A 27,953-nucleotide genomic window follows, 5' to 3' on the forward strand; every position below is an offset into this window, starting at 1 on the left:
TTGAGCCTTTCAATGCCCAATAGTGCATCTGAAAAAATGTGGAATCTCTTCTTAACTTTATTATCAAGTATTTAAATTACAATTGCATAAAAATGCTCATGGACTCTGGTCATCCATGACCATATCTTCAATGATGAGAGCAGAAGACTGACTTGGGGTCAAGGAAGTGTTGTCTATGTCGGATGAATGCATTACTGGCTGACCTGGAAGATAAGAATTTCTCTCAAACACTCATGAACAATATGTAGCCCAAAAAATTTAATGTGAAATTTTTGTTATGAACAATACGGAAATGTTTCATGATACAGTATAAAAGGTACAAATGATGTGAAAGATTGTTATAAAGGAACTTACAAATTATTCAATCAATATTATAGGCTACCAGATAAGGATCATAGGAAATATATGGCAGGCATTTGCAATAAAACTATGAAGGGAAAACAATGTGTGTGTGCACATCTCTTAACACCAATTAGCATAGTTACCAATACTCAGCATCATTTAATTTTCTTCCACAAATACAAGCATGGGGTTGGTATAGTTACCAAAATACTGTCAATTACGTTCTCTATTGTAATTGTGTCAACTAAATTCTCCTTCCATTACAGCCATAAGGTGGCGTTGTTTTCCCAGACACACAAGGGACAATAACGATAAATGAAACCACAAAAATTCAAGTATCCAGACCCATACTGATGCACACCAAAACTGAAAATTTGTTCATAAGACTGAATGTAACTTAATAAAAAAAGAAAAAGTAAAATCATAAAATTTGTTTTCACATATTCCTTTTAATGGACAAACAAAAGCTTGGCAAATTCCTATAAAAAGACTAACCTCATCATCTTTAGGTTGACCCACTGAACTCACAACATAACAGAGATCTACATCCTATTCAGTACTTCTCATTCTACTCAGTCTAACTCAAACTGGTGAATGCAGGACTTGTGGTGGAGGCTGCACATTCATAAAGCCTGAAATGATGTCAAATCCACTGATATCCAACCCCCTACCATGAATTATTCATAAACCTTTTGCATCAGAGCAAAGACTAAGAAGCTTATCTTTAATACCACCCTAATTTTTAGTACCATGGTATTTTCCCTCTCAGGCACATGCATACTGCATTTTACCAATTACCTTCCAGTTCTCAAGGAAAAGAAAACTCAAAATCATAATGTAGACAGTGGGATACTGGCTACTGACTCTGAAATGCCAACAATGATAAATTATATTGTACACTATTTATCCCCTGGTTATAGGCTTTTAATCTCTAACAATAGCTCTTGGCTAATGTCTACCACCATCTAGTAGAAACTGGTACCCAGGTGAAACTGAGCTACCTCTTCTGCTTCTTTGGTAGTTGACAGAGAATCATCTGTGGCTTCTTAACTATCTCTACTGTCCTGTGTCCTGGACCTTTGTATTGGTATATTTCCAAGGGGTCCTCTTAATCTTCATTTCTCAATGTAACTTCCTTTTGATGGGTATGAACTGCTCCTCAAGTTACCAGTGAGTGCAATCCACTGCTGTGAAAGTTGCCTATTGTAAATCATGGTTTGTCTATGTCAAGTGTCATGCATCACAGGAGCTTGGTTGGTCACACAGACAGCCCTGGAACCAGCAATGCTATGTATGATGGGCTAGGGAATAACGGGGCTTGAACAGCATGGCAACAACTATACCTGTCAAGGTCTGTGTCCTCTCTGGACATCTGTAATTCACTGTCAACAGCATGAACTTTTACCTCAGTGACTACAATTCTCCTGTAATTCTTGTATATAAAGGGAGAGGAGAAATGAAGACTTGTGAACATCTGGCTATCACAGCCTTCCAATTTTAAGGATCTTGCCCTAAAAGAATTGTGAATTATTATAATGAGACCCAGTCACATCTGTAAACCACCATAGGGCTCATCCCAAGGATTTGATCTTGAGTGAAAGATAAAAACTGAAGCAAAGTAAGAGTTACAAGTGTTGGACACAAGTAGCAGGAGACCAAAGGTAAAAGATGAAGAGTTAAAAACAGATCACAATAACACAATAAGTATGGAGATCAAAGGATGAAGTAAAGAACCTTTAGTAACATTTACAAGGCACTGAACTATAGCCCCTAATGGCACATCAACAGTCAGTGACCTGTGAATACTAAAAGATATTCAATAGTAAAACTAAAAATACTGACGTACCTATACTGGAACCTAAAAGATTAGTATCACTTAGGGGATCATCAGCTGATGCAGGAGTGATATCACTTGTAAGGTCACTTGTGTTAGTTTCAGTGCCCACAAGCTCTGAGGGAAGATCTAGAGATGGCAAATTGTCATCACCTGTAAAAATATTTCATTTTAAATGACAACCACTGCAACAATTCATGAAAACTATCAAATTACCAATCAACAGAAAGTATTTAATCATAAATACAATTTGAGTAGAAAGAGAGGCACTAGGGAATCATCGAGCTAAAAATGTAATTCTATATTACTATGGTTATCTTAATGTTTTATAGCCAGAGTTATGGTGGATCTGTATAACAAATTATTCAAATGCACTTTCTGTGGACACTGCTTTGACTCAAATGCCTGTATCTTGCCTTGAAAAGCTGGAGCTTGAGACATAAGTTGTTCCATAACCGTAGTAAGCAAAGTTGTTGCTGTAGTGTCATCTCTGTGGAGAGAGAGTGCTTTGTGAAGTGACACAACAGCTGCCTCATAGTCCCCGAGTAATGACTGCACCAAGCCCAAAGCAGAGTATGTTGATGAGACACCTGGACACAGCCACAATGCCTGAAAAAAACAAAATATACAGTATTGCTATCGCATGTCAAAAGTTATCAGTACGTGTGCAGAACTTTCCAGTATACACTATAATCTATCAGACAGCAGTGCACCTTCTGTGGCACATGGTATATGGAGTTCTTTTCAGAACTTGTTTGGATCCAGCTGTACTGCCTCCCATATTTTATTTTTTACTTTGGTTTCTTCTCACTTGGCTGCTCACCTTCTCTAACTTAATTTTTCTTCAGTTTTCACCTGTCATTTAAGGACAGAGCTACAGGCAAGTCAGCAAATATAAGAAATACTGTAGTTTCCTTCCAACATTCTTTGATTTATTCAAATATAAAATTTTGTTCCATATCAACTAGTCATCTCAAGTCAAGTAATGCAGAGGATTAGCACCTCACACAAAGATATGAATCACAAGTTGAAATGGATACTTCATTTTACAACACAGGTATTATGGGCTACTTTAGAAGCAAGGGCCCATGCTAGCACCGGCCGGCTTTACAAAGTGGTTACGTTCTGGAAAACCCATCATAATTCAAATGGTATTGGCAAACTTTCTGCAGTGTCAGTGATTGTGCCCCTGTGATCCTTTCATCTGGTGGTTAACTGGAGGCTGTTTCACATCTTTGCAGAAATTCATGTACATTAGACACATTTATGATATGATTTGCAAGATGTTCCCAAATTGTAGCTTTCCTTCCTGGATCTTGTAAAAAAAAAAAAAAACACAACTTAGTTCCATCTTAGAGTGTGGCATCATAAAGTGAAAACAAACAAATGAATAAAGAATTAACATGACTTACTACAGAGTGTTTCAGTTGGTATACCGGAAAACAAATGTCTAAACTCATCGATTCTTATGAATCAGTAGATCTTTGCAAACCTTTTGAAGTAGTACATTAGGTTACCAGCGTTTTATTTTTTAGGCAATTATCCCTACCTTGAAACAATGAACAAAATTTACCCATTACTGCATACAGAAGGTGCCCAATGAATAAAGTATATTTAATAAACAAAATCTATCTAATAGACAAACTCACCAGATTATGACTAAAAATTCAACTGCCAGAAAAATTTCATTATTTAACAATCCCTCGGGAGAAAAAATCAGAACCCTGAATTTTATTATTATATTTCTACTGTACTACATACACTGTAATAAAACTAACAAAATATTTACCTGCTGATGAAAGTGAAGTGCTTCTTCATATTTTTGCAATTTGCGACATGTGTGAGCTAGGTTATTTAGTAACACTGCCCATTTTTCTGGTACAACAACCACCCCACTTTCTTCGACCAAGGTTACTGCTCGCCGCATATACTCTTCGGCTGATTCATACCTGAAAGAACGTAAATAACAATGCATTTGAATTCTGAGCAATCATAGAGAATAATTAAACCAACTTCTGCCTCTTTTTCAACAGTCTAGTCACACTGAATCTTTTCTAAGTACCAATCACACCATATAAATGTACATACTCTTGTGGATGTAACAAACCTCTTTTCCCTTATAATTCAAAAAGGCTTGATTACCAAAACATTAGTATCATCTCTATAATTTATTTTTTCAAAAACATTGTTATGTAGAATACATAACATCAACTTGTCAGAATGTGTTACTACAATACCAGAAAGTACAGGCCATCCACGGTTTAAAACAGAGGCACTTGTGTTTCGAAAGAATTAAGGGTGGTCCCTGAAATTGGGATCAATCCTCAACCGGAATACACTTGCATCCAATTTCAATGGGATAAAAAGGTTTCTGCATAAAGCAATTTGTATGCTATAAAAAATAAAATTAAAACTGTTCATATAAATTTATAAACCAGTTTTCCAAGATACATAAAGGTAATGGAGTGTATATGAATCAGTCATGTAACCAACAGCCTCAAGGATGTAAGTGGCATAATATTAAGTTGTCAAATAACTAGAGCTAATAGTAATGGTGGTTCCTGGAAACACACATGGTCCATAGTTAACAAGGTTTGCCAAGCTGAGTATCAACCTGTCAATGAGGTCAATTTAAAGAATGCATGGTGTGCCAAGTAGGAGGGAAATGTAGTTAGTTAAATTCTGTAACCATCCCATGCAATTCAAGGCAACTGTCAGAAATGGGTGTCTCTGGGTTTTTATGGTCTACTGAAATCCCCAACAATGCCTTCATAGGTAAATGTGGAGACATATGTGGTATCATCCATTAGAAACTAGATTCACATGCAAGAGATGGCACAACAACGAAAACCATTTTTTGACTAATGGACTCTTCCTATCCAAGGAGAGATTGATAAAGTTTGAACTTCTCTTTTCTTATCTGGATAGGATGCACAGAATGAGGAACAATTTTCCTAAGCTAATCCGGACTATAAACAACTTGTAGAGCAATAAGATTCTCATCACCCAAGCTACGAATAAATTAATTTTTAAAAAATGCACAATGGAAACCGGAAAGCAGTTTCTTGTAAGAAACCATGAAGAGATAGTAATAAAAAAATAGTACAGTAAAAGAAAATATTTTGCATTTACAAAATAAATTACAATACATCACACAATAAAACTTGTGTAAAAATTCTTAAAGTATATAAAATCTAAAAATATATAAAACAGAAACCACATCTACATAAATAGGCAAAAACAACAACTTAGTACTCGTGTATACTTACTCTTGATTGCTGAAAGCCACAACTCCAAGTTCATGCAACACAAAAGGATCTTCCGGTGCAATATCTAAAGCCTCCTTGAAAAACTTTTCGGCAAACTTGGGGTTGTTTGTGAGGCCATATTCCATTCCTAAATAGAGCTGTGGTAAATGACACCCTCTCATGAGTTGTGCTGCTTTGAAGTATGCTGCCATTGCCTGATCATGCTCGTTTTCAGCTGCAAATGAATGACCGTACGCTATCCAAGCCGGTCCAAAAACTCTGTCTAATGCCGTTGCTTTACTCAGGTACCTGCGTGCCTGTTCATTCTTACCTGAAAGCACAACCCTGCATTAATCTACTGACTTTAAATGGAATACAGAGGTTTTCTTAGTCTTCAATGAACAAAGTGATATATCAGGATTACTGTTCTAAGGAGAGATTATATATTCAGGAATTTAATTTTCATCGCTTTCTGAGAGGCATCTGTTGATTATACTTAATAATAAATATGGTATTCAATCCCATAATACATTTAAAGACCAAACTAAATACTGTATTTACCATAAACATCTTTATGATTTATGAGCACACCAAAAAGAATATTACACAATGATTTGTGTATACATGTACTCACCTATCAAATAGTAATAGCAACCAACAGCAAACCATGCAAGGGCACTCTCAGGATACAGATCAACCAACTTGTGTGCTAATAAGAATAAATCTGAAATTATAAAATTTCTGTATTACATGATCCACATGCATTGAAAATATTTATAACCATGTATACGTCTAGAGAAAATGTTGATAAAGCTTCTTGATTACCATACCGAAAACAAAAGCAGGTGAATCCCTAACTATTTAACAGAAAATGTTAACAAGAAAATATTTGCTGTAAAATATTATGATCAAATAATTTTTAAATACAAAGTCTACGGAACATTAATTCAAAGTTTAATCAAACAAATGTGGTTGCTTTTAATTCTGAACCTGGTCTGATCTGCTGTGAATGGCAAATAAATAAATCCTTTTGGCAATGTTCTGTATCAATGGACATTATAAAGACCAATACAGGCAAACTGTTCCCAATAAAACCTACAGAAAAACCACAAAAAATCAACTTACTATTTGATTGTTTTAGTTCTACCAAGCATGATATGTGTATAGGTAAACAGCCAGTGTGATACGGGTCTTTTTTCAAAACTCTGAAAAAAAGTCGATGAATGAGTTTTCCAAAGACAACAAATTGCATAATGAATATACTTATGTAAAAAAAAAACTTATGACACTATAATATACATCATTTGAAAATATGGTAACATGAATAATCCAACTAAGTATGTTATTATTATTATTATTATTTATACATTGAAAGGGCATGCCTGAAGGATGGATTTTTTAATGTGAAATGAAACTCGAGAAAGGCTAACTTAAAGATGATGGACAACTTGTTATTAAATTCAAAACATTGTACAGTATTCTTAATTGATATGTTTAGGCTGAATTCACAGTGCTTAAGTTTAAACTGTTGCACTTCCAACTGATAAGTTAAAGGAGCTGGAATCTTGTTGGTAGGTTACAGAAGTAGTCTCCTCGATGATAAGTTAAAGAATTTGGACTTTCAGTTAAGTTAAAGAAGTTGGACACCTAGTTGATAAAAGTCCAAATGGAATGCATGAAAAGTAAAAGGTATGCTGCAAAGAGCCTTTAATACTGTCTACATGGGCCATGAAGGGTATAATGTAGGTAGTTATATCCACAAAGCCTAGTACTAAGAAATGGTACTTAAAAATTTCATTTTACTAAGCTCTCTACCCTTACAGAAATGTGCTTCCTGCTATATCTACTTATTGCAATCCTTGCTATGTTTACTGGGTTTATCAGAGAGAGTTTGAGAGAGAGAGAGAGAGAGAGAGAGAGAGAGAGAGATCTAACAACAGCAAAATCATAACAATTACATACTCCTGTGTTAACCGATGACATTGTGCAAAATTACAGTTGTAATATAGCTTTTCTGCCTGTGCTGTGATGAAGTCTGCATTCAATGCTAAGGGCTCAGCAGGTTTTGGCAAAGGTTGGTTAGGCGAACTGTATTTGTTCACTCTAGTTTCGTAAACAGCCATTACCACAGCACTCTCAGGTTCACTGCATACTTTAGAGAGAGGTAGTGAAGCCAGAAGTTCTTTTTCTGAAAAGAAATTTTTAAAAGTTTGCTTAAAAAAGGAACAAAATAAAATTACTGTATGTCATAAAACCCTAAAATTCCAGTATGTCACAATGAAGACTCCATGTAAGTCGGAGAGAAAATACAAAATCTAAATTAACTTCAATTTAGGTCCACATGATGAGTGAGCTGAATACATCAACAGAAAGCCTCCCTCTTTGTGAGAAATGCCAAAGGTCATGGTGAAATAATCTGCTACTTGTCTGACCTGTTAGCAACACCTTCACTGACAATAGTACAATGTCTGGAGTATAGCCTAGTAACAGGAAAAATATTCAGTAAAGAAGTTGCAGCAGATCAGATGAATTACAATATATAAAAGGAATACACTCTGTTAAGGAGAATGGCCAAGGATAATAAAATCTTGGGCATTTCTAATGAGAATGAAATCTCTTGCTTGTACAGAAAGTTCTTGGTCTGGTCACCATCAGCAAGGTTAGCCAAACCCAAATTATCATTGTCTGCCAAAGGCGAAGTAAAGCCTTTTGTTGTATCTCCAAGAAACATCAGCCCCTACCTGTTTCCCTATAACAGTTCATCTGGGTAAAGGCTGTAAATATACCTGACCCATTTGTGCCTGCAAAGTACCACTGACTGGCATTCATCACTGGACTGACTGTAGGCACCCACCTAGTGTCTGCAACTCTCCAGATGGTTATCACTGTCACTGACTGATTTATTATAAGTGGACTATAAAACCAAGCACCGGGGTACTTTCAGCCATTCGGCGCTCAAGATGGTGAAAAGCGGGAGTTGGAGTGATTGGGTCACTGTCAATGAAAGACAGAAGCTGCATTATTGCTAGTTACCAGCATTAACAAAGGTGAAAATTATGCCAAGACTATATGCAGAAAGCTATGCTATTCAAGGAATCTCAGGCTGCAAAAATTGCCAACTACTGTACTGGAAAACAGATCTGGTTCATTTTATTAGTAACTTCCAGCCTACACACGCAGACGTGTGAAAGTGAAATTAATTTACTCTGGACAGGATTGTAATTGTGAAGTCCCCAATACAGGAAACTAGGCCAACCCAGATATATAAACAACTTATTTCCAGCAAGTCAACCATTAAAGAAATTATTACAGTAAGCTACGCAGTACTGTATATTAATTCACTAATATGGGCTGCTCCAATCTGCACTTGAGGCAGGATATGCCGATTGGAAGGATATGAATTGTCTACCACAACCACAGAATTACTCGGCAAAGCAGGTGATGAGCTGGCAAACTGGCAGGGCTGCAATCTTGACAACATCCCTCAGAAACTGAGAACAGTTTGATAAGGAATCTGGGGAACACTAATGTGCCACAAACACACACACATGCACATTGCATTCCAAGAAAATCAAGTGACTGGAACCAGGAACCTAATGCTGTAGCATGTTCAGGAAACATCAGGCTGAAGACCACACTATGCAGATAAGCACTCCTGATGCCTGGGTGAAGGCACTTGGGACACCAATCTATAAAGGCTGGGCAATCTCTTACTTTCCCCCTGCCAGGGCTTTGACAGCAGGATGTCTTCCTGTGACAAGTCTAAAGTTCTGCTCAAATGAAGATTTTTACATAAAGCTGTCACAAAGTCTACTGTTGTCAAGTTGCCTGTCACCATACCTACTACCTTGTCTCTGACAGACTGCACAATGAGTATGAAACCCAAGAAGTAGATGCACTACCTGTTACAACCATGATTCCATTACCCGGTGTTCCAGCAGGTGTGCTCATCAACCCTGATTAGGTGCACTGGTGCACAGAAACATGTGAGAGGAACTAGTGGTACTCAATCCAGGAGATGTGTTGAATACTATTAACACTGACGATCCTTGAGGGCATCTGCAGATATTGTAATCATCATCCAGTCTTCCAGATACCTCCTGTCTTTTGGCACTCCTTGAATCAAAATAACTGACTCACCCAGCCAAATCAAAGGTCTTGCCTCGATGATGAGTACATTAAGCCAAGATGTGAAAATACACATCCCTGAGGTCCACGGACACATGTAAGTCCACTTCCTTGACCGGAAGATAAACTATGGCTCTGGGATCTGTTGAGGAAACTCTTTTTCAGGGGTATGATGGCTCATCATTCACCTGTCACCTTGGGACCCACAAAATGGTGACCAAACCCAGGTGAGTTTTCAAGTACTTCCTCTACTGCATACCTCTCCAGCACTGACCCAGCATAGTCTGAATCCAGGAACTTCACAGGGTCCTGGCTGTACATACTGAATCCTATTGGAAGGGAAGTAAATGGGGCTCTCATCTCCAGAAAAGGAAGTATGCAACCCTTTGCAAGACACTTCAAACCATACTGTCCATCCTTGCTGGGTTGAAAAGGCAATGGCTCTCTCCTCGCTAGCCATCCTGATAAGGGTAAGTCACCTGGTTTTCCTGGTTGTCCTCTGATGTCTCCTCCTGTGTCACAGTGACATGCCTGGTTGCTGATTTTTTTCACTAAGGTATCTGGTACTGCACCCTGCCTTGGGTCTTCACACCCAGATCCATCAGGTGCAGGAATGAGTCCAAAAGGTTAAGACACTTGATCGTTGAGTCTGTGGAAGATGAAAAGTACAGCACCACCTGGATGTTAAGGATCAAAGGACAACCAAGGGACACCACCAATGAATTATCAGTTACGGCACAGAATCCAAATAATGATCCTCCTGAACAGTACTGCAGATAAACAAAATTACCTGCTATGGACCTGTGGATCCAGGTAGTCCATATGCAGTACTCCTAGAAGTCTCCTTCCATCTGTTAAGATTGAAGACTAGTGTCTGAGATATTAAGACCAAAAATGTAGGATGCATATACTGTATATGAGTGATGAGTTTGAGGTAATACAATTATTATATGTTACAGAAAGACATTAACTATTGTATCATCTCTTTTACAATACCTTCTTTGACTGTCAGCATGTGGTGCTGGGTTAAGGCATGCACTGCCTCATAACATAAGGGATCAGCTTGAATGGCAGCTCGGAAACTCTTCGCCGCTAAGGCTCTATTGTCACTGGCTTCATGTATGTATCCTTTAAGTAAGTGTAGTGAACATTCCACCTACAAAACATTATAACATGTTCTTAATGCTGTCGTGTAAAACGAAATGTTAAAACTAAAGATTAACCAAAAAAAGAAAAAGGGCTTTATTTCTTAATTTTTCCAAGAACAAACTCCTTACATATATATACAGTAATCTACAAAATAGTTGTGCAACTTAATATTTAATCTCAACATAACACTCAGACATAAACAACCTCATATTTAACCTCAACATAACACATTAAAAGCAATAGAAAATTACTCTGTACCAGATTAACAGTTTTGCATAACAGATTAAATTCATTTCCAAAATAAAAATTGTGTGCTGACATTCATGGATGAAGACACAAATCAAAAGTGCACTGCAAAAGAGTTGCACAATAGCAGCAAACTCAGCTAAACGCAGCATGATTTACTTCGGCTGAGTGTCCTAAAAGCAAGGTACTACTTACCAAAGAAAACTAAAAAATTCATTATGTTAATTGAAAGAACTGAGCCCTCAACTATCACCAAATTTAAAGAGTTAATCATAAATACAATAAGAGGTTTGTCCACTTCATCAACTTCTATTTTTAGATTCACCTTAACGAGATAAACTTAAGGGCCATGACGTTACTCTGAGATGTCCAATACCATAGTGTACGAGTCTAATGTCACTTACCGACATGGTATCATCTATCTCTGGGACGCTGAGTGGTTCTTCTGTTTTTAAACGTGACACATTGTTGTTTTCAGTTGGCTCTAAAACCTCCAATGCTGACTGGAATTTTCCAACTTCAAAATAACACAATGCAACCAAATACTGACAAGTTGGATTCTGTAAATGATCACAATGGATTACATTAAATTACAGTATATATATATACGCAAACCATCCAAATACTATACTAGAAACAGGGTGCTTATAATGCAATACAAATGAGGTAATCTGAGAAATATACAATGATAATGATAAATTTACCATCTTCTGTTTATGTTTTCACATTCACCCTTGAAGGACTTGTACTAAACATGACAGGGATGAAAGTAACAATATTACCAGAAGACCATAAATTTCTCAAATTGTCTCACCTGTACTGTATTATTTACACCCTTTTCTATCCAGTTCAGTAAAAAATTTTCATTACTAAACAATACGGTAACCACCCTACTTATGAACATTAAAGTTACGAACAGACAGGGTCACCAGTTCAAACTTTGCTCTGTGCGCCTATTCTGATAGTCAGAATTTTTGCAAAGAACAAAAGAACATGAGAAAGAAGAACCTGTTCCTTTAACCCCTTCACTGATTATCGCGAGTATTCTCATGATTAACTACCATTTACAGTATTCTTCTTACAATCATGAGAATACTTGTTCACCTCTGTAAAATATTCCTACTTATTTCTATCTTCCCAATTTAGCTTGTTCTTTGATGAATTCCCATTTTCTATATTTCCTCTCCCTACAGGAAATGCTTAGTATGTATTTTAGTCAACAGACAGCAGTGTGCATTGATTACTTTGTGGACTTCCAATGTCAGACACTGCTCCGGTGAAATTCTCTCCAAGTTCATAACTTTCAAACAGTGGGAAAAATACTAAATTTTGAACATTGCATGAATCTAAATTTCATTTTCTTCTTTTTACATTTCTAGCATCCAAATAATTCTTTATAATATATAATGCATGATTTCAAAATGCAGCGATAACAGTATAATCTATGATTCCCGAGGTAACTCGGGATTGTAAACATCACCAAAAATAATGTGCTACATATTAAAAACCAACTTATGAACAATTCAAGATACGAACGGCCATCTGGAATGTAAATCGTTCGTACAGCTGTCTGGAACGTAACTCGTTCATAAGTAAGGTGGTGACTGTATCTCTATGCAGAGCTCTTCCTTAGAATTACCAATTACACTTGTAATGAACTTCCATAAATGCGACCACATAGTATACTCAGCCCATGTGAATTTTATAAAGAAGATTCCCATTTCACAACAATATCTAGTACACAAAAACTATTATAAACACTTCAACAGCCAAGCAATAGTTTGAAAAGCTGTAGATTTGTAATTTATACACATACAGTAAATACTTTTTACAGAGCCAGTACTTTCAAATAATACTCTTAGTTTTGTCAAAGCAATCATCACATTCTATTAGTTCCTGAATATTTTCTTTTTACATCACTAAAACTTTACGGCAGTTAATCCAGGAGCCTTTAAGCTAATTTAAATCTCCAGATCAAGCCACTCTATGTTACCTCAGACATCAATTAACTTTGTACATAATTATGTTATATCATTACTAGAGTAGAAGTGCTCTGGTCAATCTTTTTCCGAGCTGCAGAAGGTAGTGGGAGTATATGTTTAGATTTTTAAATTAATATTAAAATACTTAGTTTTAATAAAAGTGATTTAAATTAATAAAATGCTTAGTATAATAATAGTGATGGCAATGATAATTACTGATAAAGTATAAACTGATTGTAGCTACCAACAAAAATTAGTAGAGAAGCTAAGGGAACTGGTAGCAATATTCTGTTTTGGAATGTTCTAGAAAGTGGCTCCGTTAAATACAGTAATTACAGTATCCTTAGATATTATGTTTTAATACAAATACACTTTAATTGAAATATCTGTAGCAATGGCAGTGGTATTTACCAATTAAAAATTCTCAGTGTTGACCAAAAAACATGTTAGGAACAGAGAGGGTACAAGATCCATTTATTTGGAACTTCTCGTTGTTCAGAATGGGTTTGACCTTAACGATGACAAATAATGGCTTCTACAGTCCTGCCTATGTACATAGGTGATATGCTATACAGCCTACTGGTTATTAACTGGATATAAATAAAGAGAAAACTTAATAAGTAATGCACATTAAATATTCTTAATACCACTAAAACCCAAAATACTTACCCTATTTAGCTTATATGAGTTAATCAAAAGAATGGCTCTGTGGTACTGCTTGGTGAGGAAGTAACTTTGTGCCAACCAATAAACATCAACTGGAGCTCCATTGCTTAAATTGACAACTTTGTCTGCCCAGAAAACTGCTGCTTTATAGTGATGCTGGAAGAAACAATATTTGCATGAATGCATGAAAATCTACTCCTATTAAAATTTTTTTTTTTTCTGGCATCAAAGTAACAGTACCGTCACTGAAAAATAAACTAATAACTATCAAACCTAAACACTTGACTAAGTCATAAATTTGTACTAGTTCTTAATTATCCTAAGATGTCTAATGTTGAAAATAATACTAATCGAGCAGTGATCAAATTACACTTAAGAGCATACCAATGGACTTTACATTTCCTAAATTTTTATAACAACTTCAGTGTTTGCTCGCACACAGTCCCTTAATTTCCATGCACTTTCATCAACCTAATGTTGACATAAAACTATGAAAAAACGAAAAATTACTAATGGGGTTACATAGATTTCTAGGAAAGGAAAAAACCAGTGCTTCACTCAATGAAGAAAATCACTTTCTGATAATTAAAAAAAACCAATCTCTGGGATCAGGTGTACTTCTTAGTAAAAACAGTTTTCACCTTGAGAAAGGCCAAATTTATTTTTTAAACTTTGAAGAAGATGATGTATTTCTACTTGGAACAACTCTTATTTCTTGTGTCTGAATCTGGCATTAAACAAGGGTATATTTTTTGCAATGCAGATTCCAACCATACCAATGAAAAATGCAAAATTCCAAAAAAAACTATATCATCTTGAGGAATTCAGTCAGATCACAATATGCTTTACAGAACCATCAAAGTCTTGCAAGACTTCAAAAGCAAAGGAATGAAAAGCGAATACTATATAGTTCTACCCGAATTCTTGCAAGGCTTCGGAAACATAGGAATGTAAAGTAGTTGGTAATCAAGAAACAAAATAATTTCTTGTCCCCCCTATGGACCATACCTTACCAAATGCTAACCTAATGTTTAATGTGTTTCTCCATAATTAAGCTGCTGATGGTGTAATCTTTTCTTCCTCTTTAAATATCACTTATATGTTATAAACTGTAGGTTAAATTGTCTTATGTTTTCCACTTTAATAGTGAATAAATAGGCTAGGCTAGTGGAGCCTTTATGCCTTCACAGAATGCAGCTCACCAAATTAATGTACAGAGGGGTACAATTCTAATTGCTAGTACCCAATTAATCTAGTATACCCTAGGTCAAAACCAAATTCAAAACCCAATACCCTAGCCAATTTGTTTAGGGCTCGAGTTACTGTAGCAGCCATTTTTATTGTAGGTATTTCAAAGGGAATATAACCTAACTAGACTTACCTTTACCTTACTTAACCTTGAAAACCGAGGGGGCTTCGCCACCCAGGGACCCCCACCCCCTCAAGTAAGCCGTGACCTCTTACTCTGTATTCTACGCTACGCCTATTCAAATTGCTTATAATGTTTATATTTACGGTATAAACGGCAGCCTCATCTTAAAATTACCAAAGGTATCTCGGGTCGCACCTCGAGAACCTTAGCTTACCTGGCCTTGTAGTCTACGTACCCTACGACCAAAGTCTTGCCTACACAGGGTTAAGCTAGACTACATTAAGGAAAATAGGTCCATCTGCTTCAAAATAAAATGTCCCGGGTTCTAAGCAGAGCCTTACCCTCTCAATGTAATTTCGCACTATCCTCCGAAACTTGTCCAGGTCTACACTTTCCTGCGGCGAAGTAGGCATGTATTCAAAATCTTCTGCCATGATTGTTTACTGTGTGCTCACGGTCCAACGAGCTCACGAGGGAGAGTCATGTCAAGAGCTGGGAGGGACTGAGCTTCGTTTGCTGCAACAAAATAGACTGAAAATGGTGTTTTGAAACTATGTTTTGATTAAAATAACACTATAATAACAATAATATTAAATTTTAATTCTTATAAATATTAATGTTTCTTTTTTTATATTTAAATAATCGAATTTTTCTATTAGTTTAAGCACCATATATTAATGTAACGATAAGATTAGTTCATTGTGTCTCATGCCCCCACGGCGATGATGGTGCTTGAAGACCGTGGTTCATATGGCCACACGTCAGAATTAGAGTTCCATTACGTAATGATTCTTCATAGAATATTAAGTAGTTTGGATATAGTTGGTATTCAGATGACGTGTTGTTATTGCTTTGCTTTACAAGAAAAAAAAGTAACATGTAGTGCAGAGTTTCTGATCCCAAAATATTACAGAAATGTCCTTTAATATATGACCAGACTGAGACTGAAATGGAAATGGCAAGAACTGTAGGGGGACACTCAAAACAATCTGTAATTACAGTATACTGAGCGTTTGTTTCAAGAGACCCTTAAACTTTATAGATAATTTTTCCATACGAATGTCAGCTGATATACATAAATGGACCGTCCCCAACCCTTTTTTTTTAACACCCAGGAATTGATAGCGGTTAGTATATAGCAAAAGGAAACTACTTCTAAGACGAATTATTCAGAAATTGTAAAAACGACAGGTCCAGTTCACAAAAATGAAGTATAAATGCCAATGTCCCATTGTACCTGACTAACATAAAAACAAGGTCATTATGAACGCTAGCGTTTCACCTGCCATGACAAGAATATTAGCAAAATAATTATCAACAAGTACAAAATGTACGTACCCAAGACAGAAATATAAGACTAAAACAAAACTGACATCTTTACCGTGTGTCGTCCTGAGATTCCATTAAACACTTGTACAAGAATTTGTTGTTGATGTATAATGCGACTGTGTAACCTTCAGTATGACTTTTTTCTGTAAAACCAGTTAAAACCAAAAGAAATCATGCTTAGTAATTAATTCAACCCTCTGATTTAGAGCGAGGCATTCACTAGACGTTAAAGAATGTGGGTAAAGCAAGTTTATGTCATCTAAGCTGTGCATTATCCCCCCCCCCAAAAAAAAAAGCTTGGATATAATTATGAAGCGCTCAGCAAGTTTTTTTTTTTTTTTTTTTTTATAATGATAAAGGCTACAAAATGGGTGATGATTCAGCACAGATTGCTTGAACAATTCCTTAAGTTATTTGTTCCTTGACAAAACACCTATTTCTGTTGGTATTCCCACTTTTAGTTTACTGAGAACAGGAAGGCTAACATCTGAAGCCAGCGATAAGGGAAAAGATGTATGCCAGTTGTTTCCACCTGACAGAAATCATAGTGTTATTTAGTATACCAGTAAAGGTGTATAACAGTATTTTGATTGAGAAAGTACAGTAAAATTGATGGCAGAAGAACTGATAGCGGAAGTACAGTGTCGGTTTAGACAAGGAAGGAGCAGTGTGGGGGAGTGTTTGTCATTAAACATTTATCCGAGATGTCTGAAAATAATGGGGAAAGTCGCATGTAGTGTACATAGACCTATAATAGACTTTACTGAGGGGGAAAATGTTGACTGCCAGGAATATGGCATAGAAGGTAAGTTACTGAGAATTATTAAAAGATTTATGGTGAATATGAACAGTGTGTGAGACTATGTATGTATCAGAGTGACTGGTTTAGTACAAAAGTGCTCTATAACAAGGGTGGGTTCCTTCTCTATAGCTGTTCGATGTCTTCACCGATGGAGATATGAAAGAGGTCATAGAAAGGACAGTGGGATACTATCTAGAGGTTGGGATATAAGGAAATGTGTCCTGAATGGTGTGAAATAATTGATGTTTGCGGATGATAAACTGTTGATTGGAGACTGTAAAGGGAAACTACAGAAACTAGTAAAAGGGCTAGAAAGGGTTGGAAAATAGGAAAAAAAATTGAGAGCAAATGTGAATAAGAGAAAGGTTATGAGTTTAACTGGAAATCAGGCAGACAGAACCAGTGAATGCTAATGCGAATGATTGAAGAATGGAACTGGTTGATGTGTATAGGTATGTAGAAGTAAATATAATGCATGATGGCAGGATGAAAGAAGAGGTTAGTAATAGGTTACGTGAAGCAAGAAAAGTGCCAGTATGTGCCAAAACTAGGAAGAGACTTAAATGGTCTAAGCTACGTTGGGAATGTTTGAAGGGACAGTTGAAAAAGCTTTACTCTGTGACAGAGAAGTGAGGATATTAGAGGCAAATGAAAGCAAAAAATGCAGAAAATGTTGAATAAATATCTAGAAGGGGCGAGAGTCTGAGCAAGATATGGGTGAAGGTAGTGGATGTACTGAGGTCCGACATGCTGCATATGAGCTATCTCTGTAGCTGTAAATAATGACTTATGTTGAGGAAGTTTAACCATGTAGCCGGTTCACTAATGAATTATAAGTTAAAGCATAGTTATGGCCATCAGTAACTATTATGCTAGTTTCTCTCAGGAGCTATATATATATATATATATATATATATATATATATATATATATATATATATATATATATATATATATATATATATATATATAGAACAATGGGTCAGGGTCTCAATGTGTTAACCAAATATACCTATTAAATGTTGACGCATATATGCGTAGTTTTCCCAAGAAACTCACAGTATTTCCGTATAAAAGGTATCTCTTCGTGAATTTCAGCAGAATATTATTTTTCAACAATATCTTGTAGAAGAATGCAACTTTTGTCATTTATTACGAATGAAGTGTAGCCTACAGTAATTGTTAAACGTTTCGTCTTGTTACCTAAATATAAATATTTGGGTGCCTTCTATTTCTGTGCAGTGGCCTTCTCATGTCGTCCTCAGGCTCCTCCTACCTTTGTTTTAGTATAGTGTCTCAGTCAGAATATAAACAAACATTGTTATTTTACTGTGTATACTTTCAAAAGCAAAATGCTGTATGAAATATAAGGATATTGAAGCGGATGATATCTAGATAAGAAATCCAGATGAATAACGAAGTACACTTAAGTATATTGAATCAAACGAGAATCTCTACACATGCTAGTAATTGCCAGACGCAACTGCGAGCAACACAGGTGGATACCAGGGATAATAATCTCGCCCAATCAGTCGTGTTTGAGCAGTGAGACTGGTGGTGTATACGCACTGTATGTGTGTAATCTCTGTGCGCGTCCTCTATCATGCCTATCTTCTCCAAAGACTGGAGGGACCCTGGGGACAAATGGGTAAAGATTGGAGACAGTTGGGAAAAAGAAAAGGTGGCGTGCGTGAGCCCGATTCCCGAGGGAGATGAGAAGTGAGTAGAAAAATAGACACCAGTCTTTGCTGCATTTCGATGAGTTTGTTCTTCTGTCCTTCATGCATAATCCAACTTGTAATAACCATTGTGGTGTAGCTGTGAACGTGAAGTATCGGGAACTGCTAACCCCTGTGGTTGACAGTGCTGGCGTAAATTGCCTTTTCGTCGATATTAACGTCGTTGCCAATTGGTGCGCCTCGGTCTTGAACCAGTCTCGCTCTTTGTTTGAGAGCGATCAGCTGGGTTTGTGTATATGGTGGTGGTGGGGGAGGGGGGAGGAGGTACGGCGACGGAGGGACAAGGAAAACATGCTCTTGGGTGGAGGGGGTCTGCGCAAAAGTGCAAAGCAGATGAAGAAGGGAATTTCTCGTTTGATGTTTGTTTTTTTTTTTTTTTTCGTAATTATGCCTCTTCGTTTCTTGTGTGATTGTCATTGCTTGGACGCGAGGGATCCAAAGTAGTGATCAGTAATTAATGTTTCTACCCTAGTGGTGTTTGTGTTTATTTTCTTCGCTTAGATAACTACAGTTTCCCCTCAAAGGTGCAAACATCTGTTATTGATATGCAGAGTACATGTTACAAAATGACGACTCTCTCTCTCTCTCTCTCTCTCTCTCTCTCTCTCTCTCTCTCTCTCTCTCTCTCTCTCTCTCTCTCTCTGGAATCTTGCTTTATGGGCGACTTGATGTTGCTGTCTAGCGTAATAAAATTACAATAATTGCCTTATCGTTAAGATGAGTAAAAATTTATTGAATAACATTTAAAGAAGTACTCATCGGGGATCGTTGTGATGTACGGCAAGGGTATTCTTTCTATATGATACACACACACACACATATAATATATATATATATATATATATATATATCACGAACACCCCTTCATGTCAGATTTACCTCTCGATGGGAATAGCCTACACCCAAAGGGAATTAAAATTGATGAGTGAATCAGCCGAATCGTGGACAAGGCAGATGTACTTATCAATTATAATATCCTTTTGGGCTTGAGTTGAACCAAAGGTAAAGTGAAATCTATAATAAGGGTGTTTATGGTTTATGGTTTAATGTTTGTATCTATAAAAAGTCACGTGTGTGACATATATATATATATATATATATATATATATATATATATATATATATATATATATATATTATATATATATATATAGAGATAGATAGATAGTTAGAGAGAGAGAGAGAGAGAGAGAGAGAGTGGGGGTTATGCCTTAAGGAACTAGCGTGCAATGATTAATCGAACCTGCAACATAAGCTGAAGATCAAACCAGGTCCCTAAACAAAACACCCGGGAATAATAATTATCAGCGAGTCCCAAAACACTGGCGCCCGAATCGTAGCGAATACAAGTCGTTGTTCATGGCGAAAGATTATTATGCGAAATGAAACAACAGTCGTTGAATAGCCTCTCTCTCTCTCTCTCTCTCTCTCTCTCTCTCTCTCTCTCTCTCTCTCTCTCTCTCTCGTGCTCCAGCACAATAGTCTAATTAACTCCTGGTTAAGGGAAGTGTCTGAACAGGTACGCAAATAGCATTTAATAGAATTTGTAAACAGTCCAGAGGAGGAGCAGGCGCCTAAGGGATTGACGTTTAATGGGCTTATTGTGAATTTAGTCCACTGCCGAGTGAGTTAAATTGATGCTTGTATTATTTATTTTATTACTGATAGTATGTCATATTTAAAAAATAAAATCGCTAGACTGATAGGCGGGCGTTGGTTTGATTTAGTGCAAGCGGAAGCACTCTGTGATACCTTGCTGAGTCTCGGTTAGTATTGCAAGTCATTTCGTGGGATATATTCCACATCTCCTCTGAGACTCCCTTTGCAAATGCTCCATTTGGGTGGCCTGTTTATTTTTTTCATCTGCTAAACGGAATCGTATTTTTGGAATGACAGAAGGAAAGAATGAATGACATACATTTTACTTATTTTTATTTTGTATAGAATCTCTTAGATCTGTTTATTGTAGTTTTCACGTATGACATTCTTTTTAGTGCAGACGTGTCATTTTAATAATAATAATAATAATAATAATAATAATAATAATAATTAATAATAATAATACATTGATATTTGGGAGCTGACATGGCAGGCCATTAAGGAGAATCTTTCTCCCAAACCTCAAATATCCACAAGCAAATGTTTCCCTACTGTCCGGAACATTCGACATGGAAAGCGGTGGTTGGGGGGGGGGGCATGAGGGGGGGGGAATTCTGATCGATGCTGGGAGACCAAATTTGACAAAAAGACTTCTTGAACATTTAATTTTTCAATGTAGATGTTTGACAGAACGAATTTCCAGTTGTTTTTTTTCAAGAGTTAGGCCTAATGAGACGGACAACCCATTGCCCTTTTCTTGTCCTGACCCGAGAAAAAAAAACAAAAACTAGGAAAAGAATAAAGGAGGGAAGAATGGGAAAAGTTAAGCCACGAAGAAGGCTGTAAAAATGCCTCTTTAATTCTGGAAGAAAAATTTGTAAGAGTTAATAAAGAAACCAGGGTTACGAAGAGAATTCCAAGGCCTGATGCGTAAATCTGATGTCGGCCGATTTCCACGGAGTAGACGTATGAAAAGGTGTGTGTGTGTGTGTATTTATTTACGCATTTATGTATGTATGTATGTTGGTGTGTATCTGCGCGCGTTCGTGCGTGTTGTTAAAAGGTGATACGAGGCAACTTGCTTGCTTGTCTAAGCCATTCTTGATATTTTATTTTCCAATATTTCTGCTTTACGTAATTGTTGAAGTTTGTTTCAGTTTTATTGTAGAGTTTATAGTAGAATACGTGAGGAGTTTTATTAAATAAATTGCCATAAATGTGATGTTCCAGTGTGACTGATTAGCCTAATTGCCTTTCAGAACTTCTGTGACCGTTACACGGCTCTAGGCCGATGTTCAAGAGGCACTTAGTATCATCTCTAGACTGCAGACCAAACAGATGTAATTTTATCTTAAAATTAACTCCATGTTGTGTACCAATTGCAGTCAGAGGTATCGAGAGGATATTGAAAAGGTTAGATGCGTTTTCATTTTTGAAATGTTTTGTACTTACCAAAATCTTGCATTTCGTGTTTTTTTTTTAAATAAGTTGCAGATTTTGAAGTGTGAGCTTTGGGGAAACTCCCGTATAAAGATCGTGCACCTATATTGTTTTCTGGCTTTTTCTTTGAAGTTGGATAATAATAATAATAATAATAATAATAATAATAATAATAATAATAATAATAATAATAATAATAATAATGTGTTGTTTGTCTGGCTTTTATCACATTTCAGATTTTGATTTCGATTAAATATTTTTTCATTAATAACTCTCTCTCTCTCTCTCTCTCTCTCTCTCTCTCTCTCTCTCTCTCTCTCTCTCTCTCTCTCTCTGCCGCAAAATTAATCATTTGAAGCCAGACGCGTACAAAGTAATCCCACGAGATTGGATGGAAATCCATTGGTTCTTTCGAAAGGCACATTTAGCTTCACACAATTAAAAGGTGATCAGCATAATAATGGTTATTATAATTATGATGCTGATAATGTTTTGGGAATATTTATAATTTATAACAGGCTATTATTTTTGTAGGATGAAAATAGTGGTAATGGTTGTTATACCAGTGATGTGTGTAAAGAAATTTAGAAAGTAATCGTAATTCTTGATAATTATTGTAGTGATTTCTGTCACAGCAAAGTTGATAAGCAGATTATGTTGAAAACGGTGATAATTTTAATTATTTTTATGAGATGATTACCGTTAAATAAAAGTAATTGTCTGTGACAATATCCCCCCGTGTCCGTCATTCGTTCATGATAACCCGTAAGGGAAATTATCCAGTACAAAATTCGAGTTGTAACTTGACGGCATACTACCTGGTGCTGAAACACCCATAGACCGAGGCTCTCTTGTCTGTTATCTCTCGGGTGCGTCTAGAGAATCTGGAAGGGGGGAAATGTAGCTGCTTTAGCAGCGACCTACTTTCCTATCCAGTGAGACATGTTTCCTTCCCCTCCCCTCCCCTCCCCTCTCCACCCCGTCCACTCCACGAGATCCCTACACCCCCCCCCCCACCACCTTCTGTACGCCTAAGTCTAAGGGTGTTGCTGTGCTCTGTGTCCCCCCTACGTGATTGGCAGGCAAAATCAGCTTACTTTAGGCCTATCCTCACCCCCGATGATTTATCGAGATGGTATCTCAGAGTAGGTCACGGCGTTTCTAGACCTACTCGCTGTAATGATTTTGAAGATTTTGTAATATAATTCCGATTGGCGGTTTTAAGAGCCTGACTGCCATGGCGTGTATGTAAATCTTCGTAATATTTATTTTGTGAAGGATTTACACACTGTATATCGGTTACGGCCATGTTGTCATCTTGGAGGATAAAACCTAAAGCGTGTGTCCCGGTTGATAAGCAAATAGAGTGTATGACGTGATTCAATTTGAAAAGTCTGTAAAAAAAAACACTTATCCACGATTTTCATAAGGTAGCCTTTCGTATAAGGGTTTTAAATGCGTTGAGACATACATATTTATTTATTTATTATATATATTTATTTATATATCTATTTATTTATGAAACGTTGGTATTCAGTTGTACAAGACGCAGTTATTATTATCCTTTCTCACTCATTCTTGCGTAATACGTCATCGTACACAGCACGCAAGTATGGGACTTTATTTTTGCATGCATATGTTCTAGTCACTAGATCACTATTGACCTAGTATGTACGCATCTCCCCCCCCCCCTTGCGAAACCTACTTGCCATCCATCCTTGGGCTTAAAGATAACATGCGGTATGCGTTCGGTACTACGCCAGGATATACGCGCTAAAATCTAAAAGGGCGCGTCCTTAAAACAGGAAAACATGTCATAAACACGTCGGGAACTTTTTGCATACATATCACAAACAGGCTGAAAACAAGTCAGCGACCTGCAGTTGGGGAACGAATCATTGCCTTGTGGGAAATATATCACTTACATATCACCGACAGGTTGAAAACAAGTCAGCGACCTGCAGTGGAGAATGTGTCATTGGCTTGTCGGAAATATATCGCATACATATCCCAAACAGGTTGAAAACAAGTCAGCGACCTGCAGTGGGGAACGAATCATTGGCTTGTCGGAATATATATCGCATACACATCACAAACAGATTAGAAACAAGTCAGTGACCAGCAGTGGGGAACGAATCATTGGTTTGTTGGAAATATATTGTATACAAATCACAAACAGGTTGAAAACAAGTCAGCAACCAGCAATGGGGAACGAATCATTAGTTTGTCGGAAACCTGTCGCATACAAATCACAAACAGGTTGATAACAAGTCAGCAACCAGTAATGGGGAACGAATCATTGGTTTGTCGGAAACCTGTCACATACATATCACAAACAGATTGAAAACAAGTCGCCGACCAGAAGTGGAGAACGAATCATTTGCAGATTGCTGGATAATCATATGGGGCACTGGCTTAGGTCTATCAATAAGTGGTTGACTTGTATATAACCTGTTTGTGATGCATTTGCGATAAGTTGACGACTTGTGAAGCACGGCAATGTCCAGAAGCGCGCATACGCGTCCGACACGCAAGCGCGTTTCAGATTTGAGGTACATGTGAAGATGAATGCAAGTGATATATATATATATACTCGATAACATATATATATATATATATACTCTTTCTATATATATATGTATATATATATATATATATATATATATATATATATATACTGTAATGTGTGTATATATATATATTGATATCAGTTAGTTCAGTAATCTAATGGCAGGCATGAAGGAGTTATAGCACTCGTATTGTCTAATGGTTCTTAATCGTTGTTTGTTTTATTTGTTGTAATAAGCCAGGTAATGGTGTAAATTGTGACACGAAGACAGCGATCTGCACTAACTCTAGCAGTGTGTGCCGAGAGGCAAGTGAGGGATGATTAAAACTGAATATGATTGACGAGGAAGTGCACAAACTCTTAGAAATTTTTTTAAGAACATCACTTCTCGGTTAGCTCAGGTCTTTTCTTTGTGTATTTGTTGTATTTTCTCGTTATGCAGATAGTTTGTAAGTTGATCAGGTTTACCTCTTTTTCGCTGAATAGATCTATTTAGGTAAAGAAATAATATATTTATTTTTCTGTTACGCATTACATTTGTCATTATGTGAAAACTGAGTTGTGTCAGGATGAATGTATGACATCAATCATTTTAGGGTTCAGTGTCTCAATTTTAGTGTGTTGTGATGTTTTTGTGGATTTAAATTGGAGGATATAGTAGCAAAGTTAAGTGTACCTTAGTTTAACCAGACCACTGAGCTGATTAACAGCTCTCCTAGGGCTGACCCGAAGGATTAGATTTATTTTACCTGGCTAAGAACTAATTGGTTACCTAGCAACGGGACCTACAGCTTATTGTGGAATCCGTTGTAGCAAGAAATGAATTTCTGTCACCAGAAATAAATTCCTCTAATTCTTCATTGGCCGGTCGGAGATTCGAACGCGGGGCCAGCAGAGAGGATGTAGTAAAAATACATGTAGAAGAGAAGGGTGATCCCCAATAATGTTAGAGGAACAACGGCCAAAGTGGTGCTTGTAGAAGCGAGATGACAAGCCAAAGATAGAGAGCCTGAAACTTTGAATTTGTAGATGAAAATATTTTTGGTTTCATAAATAGGGCTGCACATGTGCAGGCACAGTGTGTTTCAGTATAAGTATATATATATATATATATATATATATATATATATATATATATATATATATATATATATATATATATATATATATATATATAAAGAGTTATGGCTAGAGGGCGAGAGTGGTGTTTTGTGGAGAGTCCATGATCTCCAGGTGGTGTGAGGTGTATGAACAGTACAGGTGAGTGGCGTAGTGTGTAAGTGGGTCGACACACGTTATTTGCGTGAGCTGTGTGAGTTAATGAGTTGGCTTTGATGTAGAAGTTGTCTGTCCCCAGGTTCACTGATGGATGAATGTTATAGGATATAATATATATATATATATATATATATATATATATATATATATATATATATATATATATATATATATGTGTGTGTGTGTGTGTGTGTGTGTGTGTGTGTGTTTGTTTATCCTGTAGAGAATGAGTGAAATATTTGTAAATCTGTCACTCGTCCCTTTCTGTTTGTCCACCCCTCGAGTGCTTGATTTTATTGGGAAAAGAAATCTTATATGACTGCGTGACCTTTTCTTATTGAAAATCTAGCGGTGGTGATTTGTGGCGACCCATTTCTCATATTGCGAGTCGAGTACAACTAAACTCCGTCGGACGTGGCTACCCATATGTATTCCCATCAGCCCAGCTGAGCGAAGCCCCGCCCCTGGCCTTGAGTCGCCAATCACAGTACCTCTGGGGGGAAATCCACCAATCAATGGGGCGCGTTATCGTTGCCATGACGACGATCAGCTGGCCGACGAGATCAATACCATGTGTAGGAGTAGAGTTCGTGTTTTGTTGGACGAGGAGGCTGGGACGAGGGAGGGAGATGGAACTGGGAATCGAGGTTAAAGAGTCCTGTTGGTGGAAATGAGGAATTTGTGGAAGACGTAATGAGGAACATAGTTCCTGGGTGCTAATGTTAATTGATGGTTATCTGGCTTGCATTCTGATGAAACAGGCCGCGGATTTTAGCCTGAAATAAAATGCCGCCTTTTTGAAGTTGCATGATGTTCGTTGTTTGGTATAAAGCTGGAAGCTGAGGTTTTCATTCTCTCTCTCTCTCTCTCTCTCTCTCTCTCTCTCTCTCTCTCTCTTAATATCTAAAGGTTTTGCTAATTGTGCAGGGTGCTAAAGAAGGCGTTGTTTCATTGATTTTAACATACCTTCCAAAGGTACATTCTTGATGATGCCCTTCCCCCACAGACTCTCTCTCTCTCTCTCTCTCTCTCTCTCTCTCTCTCTCTCTCTCTCTCTCTCTCTCTCTCTCTCTCTCGATACGTGCCCAAATCTCATGAAGCTGCGGGTAACATATTTAGAAAATAAATCACCTACGTTAATGGGGTAAAAAAAAACAAACCATAAGATACTGTTGCAATTGTCTTCATGTTCCAGGTCTCCACACGATTTGGATGACTTTCTTCTTCTTCTTCTTCTTCTTCTTCTTCTTCTTCTTCTTCTTCTTCTTCTTCTTCTTCTTCTTTCGAGCATCCGCGAATGAGATAATGTCTTCGTCCCTCCCCCCCGCCCCTCCCACATGGCTCTGACCTAATTCTTCGTTACGATTCATGTTGGTTTTTATTTTTTATTTTTGTCCGTACCGGTATGAAGGAGCGTTGAAATAATCATCATATGGACTTGAGCTCTCTTTTCTAAGGTGGTGTTTCGTTAATTAACTGTTAATGTCAATGTCCCTTGTTCTTGTGGTGTTCGTCTGTTATTTCTGCCGAATTTTTCTCTTGATAAACGAATCAGTGGTATGAGTTTTTAATGAAAGCTTCAAGCCTTTAAATGTTTGTGTGCTGATTTGTAGATCACATAATTATATTACCTTGAAAAAAGGAGACCTCTCTCTCTCTCTCTCTCTCTCTCTCTCTCTCTCTCTCTCTCTCTCTCTCTCTCTCTCTGCAACAGATGGTAATGCATACACATAACCATATATAAATATATATATATATATATATATATATATATATATATATATATATATATATATATATATATATATATATATATATATATATATTTACAATACATACATATACAGACCACAAAAATGTGTATATGTTTGCTTAGCAACGCGTCTGAGTGCACATTTCTGGCCCTGCTTTCTTATTTTGCTCTCAAAACAGCCCTGCACACTTCCATCGCTGTGCAAACCGTCTTCACTTACTTTTATATTTTTTTTCCCCCCACATGTTCTTCCACGCCAATGGCTTCGGTCCATTTTCTTTATTCTTTGTCTCCTTTTTTTTTCCGTGAGGGATTTTTTTTTTTTTTTTTTTTTTTTTTTGCCTGATTAATTTCGTTCAGGGTTTAGACCTTTGAACATTTCACCCGAGTTCGTGCTTCACTTTTTTTTTTTTACTTCGACTGTATCACTTGTATCCTCATTCTTATTTCACTTGTATCCACATTCTTATTTCACAT

At 36.9% G+C, this 27,953-nt stretch overlaps 2 protein-coding genes across 2 annotated transcripts in view; one reads left to right on the forward strand and one right to left on the reverse strand.

Annotated features, from left to right (window-relative positions):
- Positions 1-43: 43 nt before the first annotated feature.
- On the reverse strand, positions 44-15,695 carry Cdc16 (cell division cycle protein 16). The gene is made up of 12 exons (XM_067093132.1): positions 15,309-15,695; positions 13,599-13,751; positions 11,352-11,507; positions 10,549-10,708; positions 7,387-7,612; positions 6,550-6,629; positions 6,059-6,148; positions 5,446-5,755; positions 3,966-4,125; positions 2,593-2,785; positions 2,189-2,329; positions 44-203 (listed from the first exon to the last, which is right to left on the reverse strand). The coding sequence occupies exons 1-12, from the start codon at positions 15,399-15,401 to the stop codon at positions 97-99; spliced, it is 1,869 nt and encodes a 622-aa protein (XP_066949233.1). The 5' UTR covers positions 15,402-15,695; the 3' UTR covers positions 44-96.
- Positions 15,696-18,582: 2,887 nt separating this feature from the next.
- Positions 18,583-27,953, forward strand: part of LOC136832269 (F-box only protein 32) — a 50,018-nt gene continuing 40,647 nt past the window's right edge. The window contains exon 1 of the mRNA XM_067093136.1: positions 18,583-18,817. Coding sequence (XP_066949237.1) covers positions 18,702-18,817 — 116 coding nt within the window. The 5' untranslated portion in view covers positions 18,583-18,701. The remainder of the gene's footprint in view (positions 18,818-27,953) is intronic.

This window comes from Macrobrachium rosenbergii, chromosome 49 (assembly GCF_040412425.1).
Source record: "Macrobrachium rosenbergii isolate ZJJX-2024 chromosome 49, ASM4041242v1, whole genome shotgun sequence".
In the NCBI taxonomy this organism is placed as follows: Eukaryota; Metazoa; Arthropoda; class Malacostraca; order Decapoda; family Palaemonidae; genus Macrobrachium; species Macrobrachium rosenbergii.

Coding starts and splice junctions, on each gene's coding strand:
- Cdc16 (XM_067093132.1), bottom strand. CDS start 15,401: ATGGCAGAAGATTTTGAATACATGCCTACTTCGCCGCAGGAAAGTGTA. Junction 5,756..6,058: donor TTGCTATTACTATTTGATAG/GTGAGTACATGT, acceptor TTGTGCTTTCAG/GTAAGAATGAACAGGCACGC. Junction 4,126..5,445: donor GTGGCTTTCAGCAATCAAGA/GTAAGTATACAC, acceptor ACGTTCTTTCAG/GTATGAATCAGCCGAAGAGT.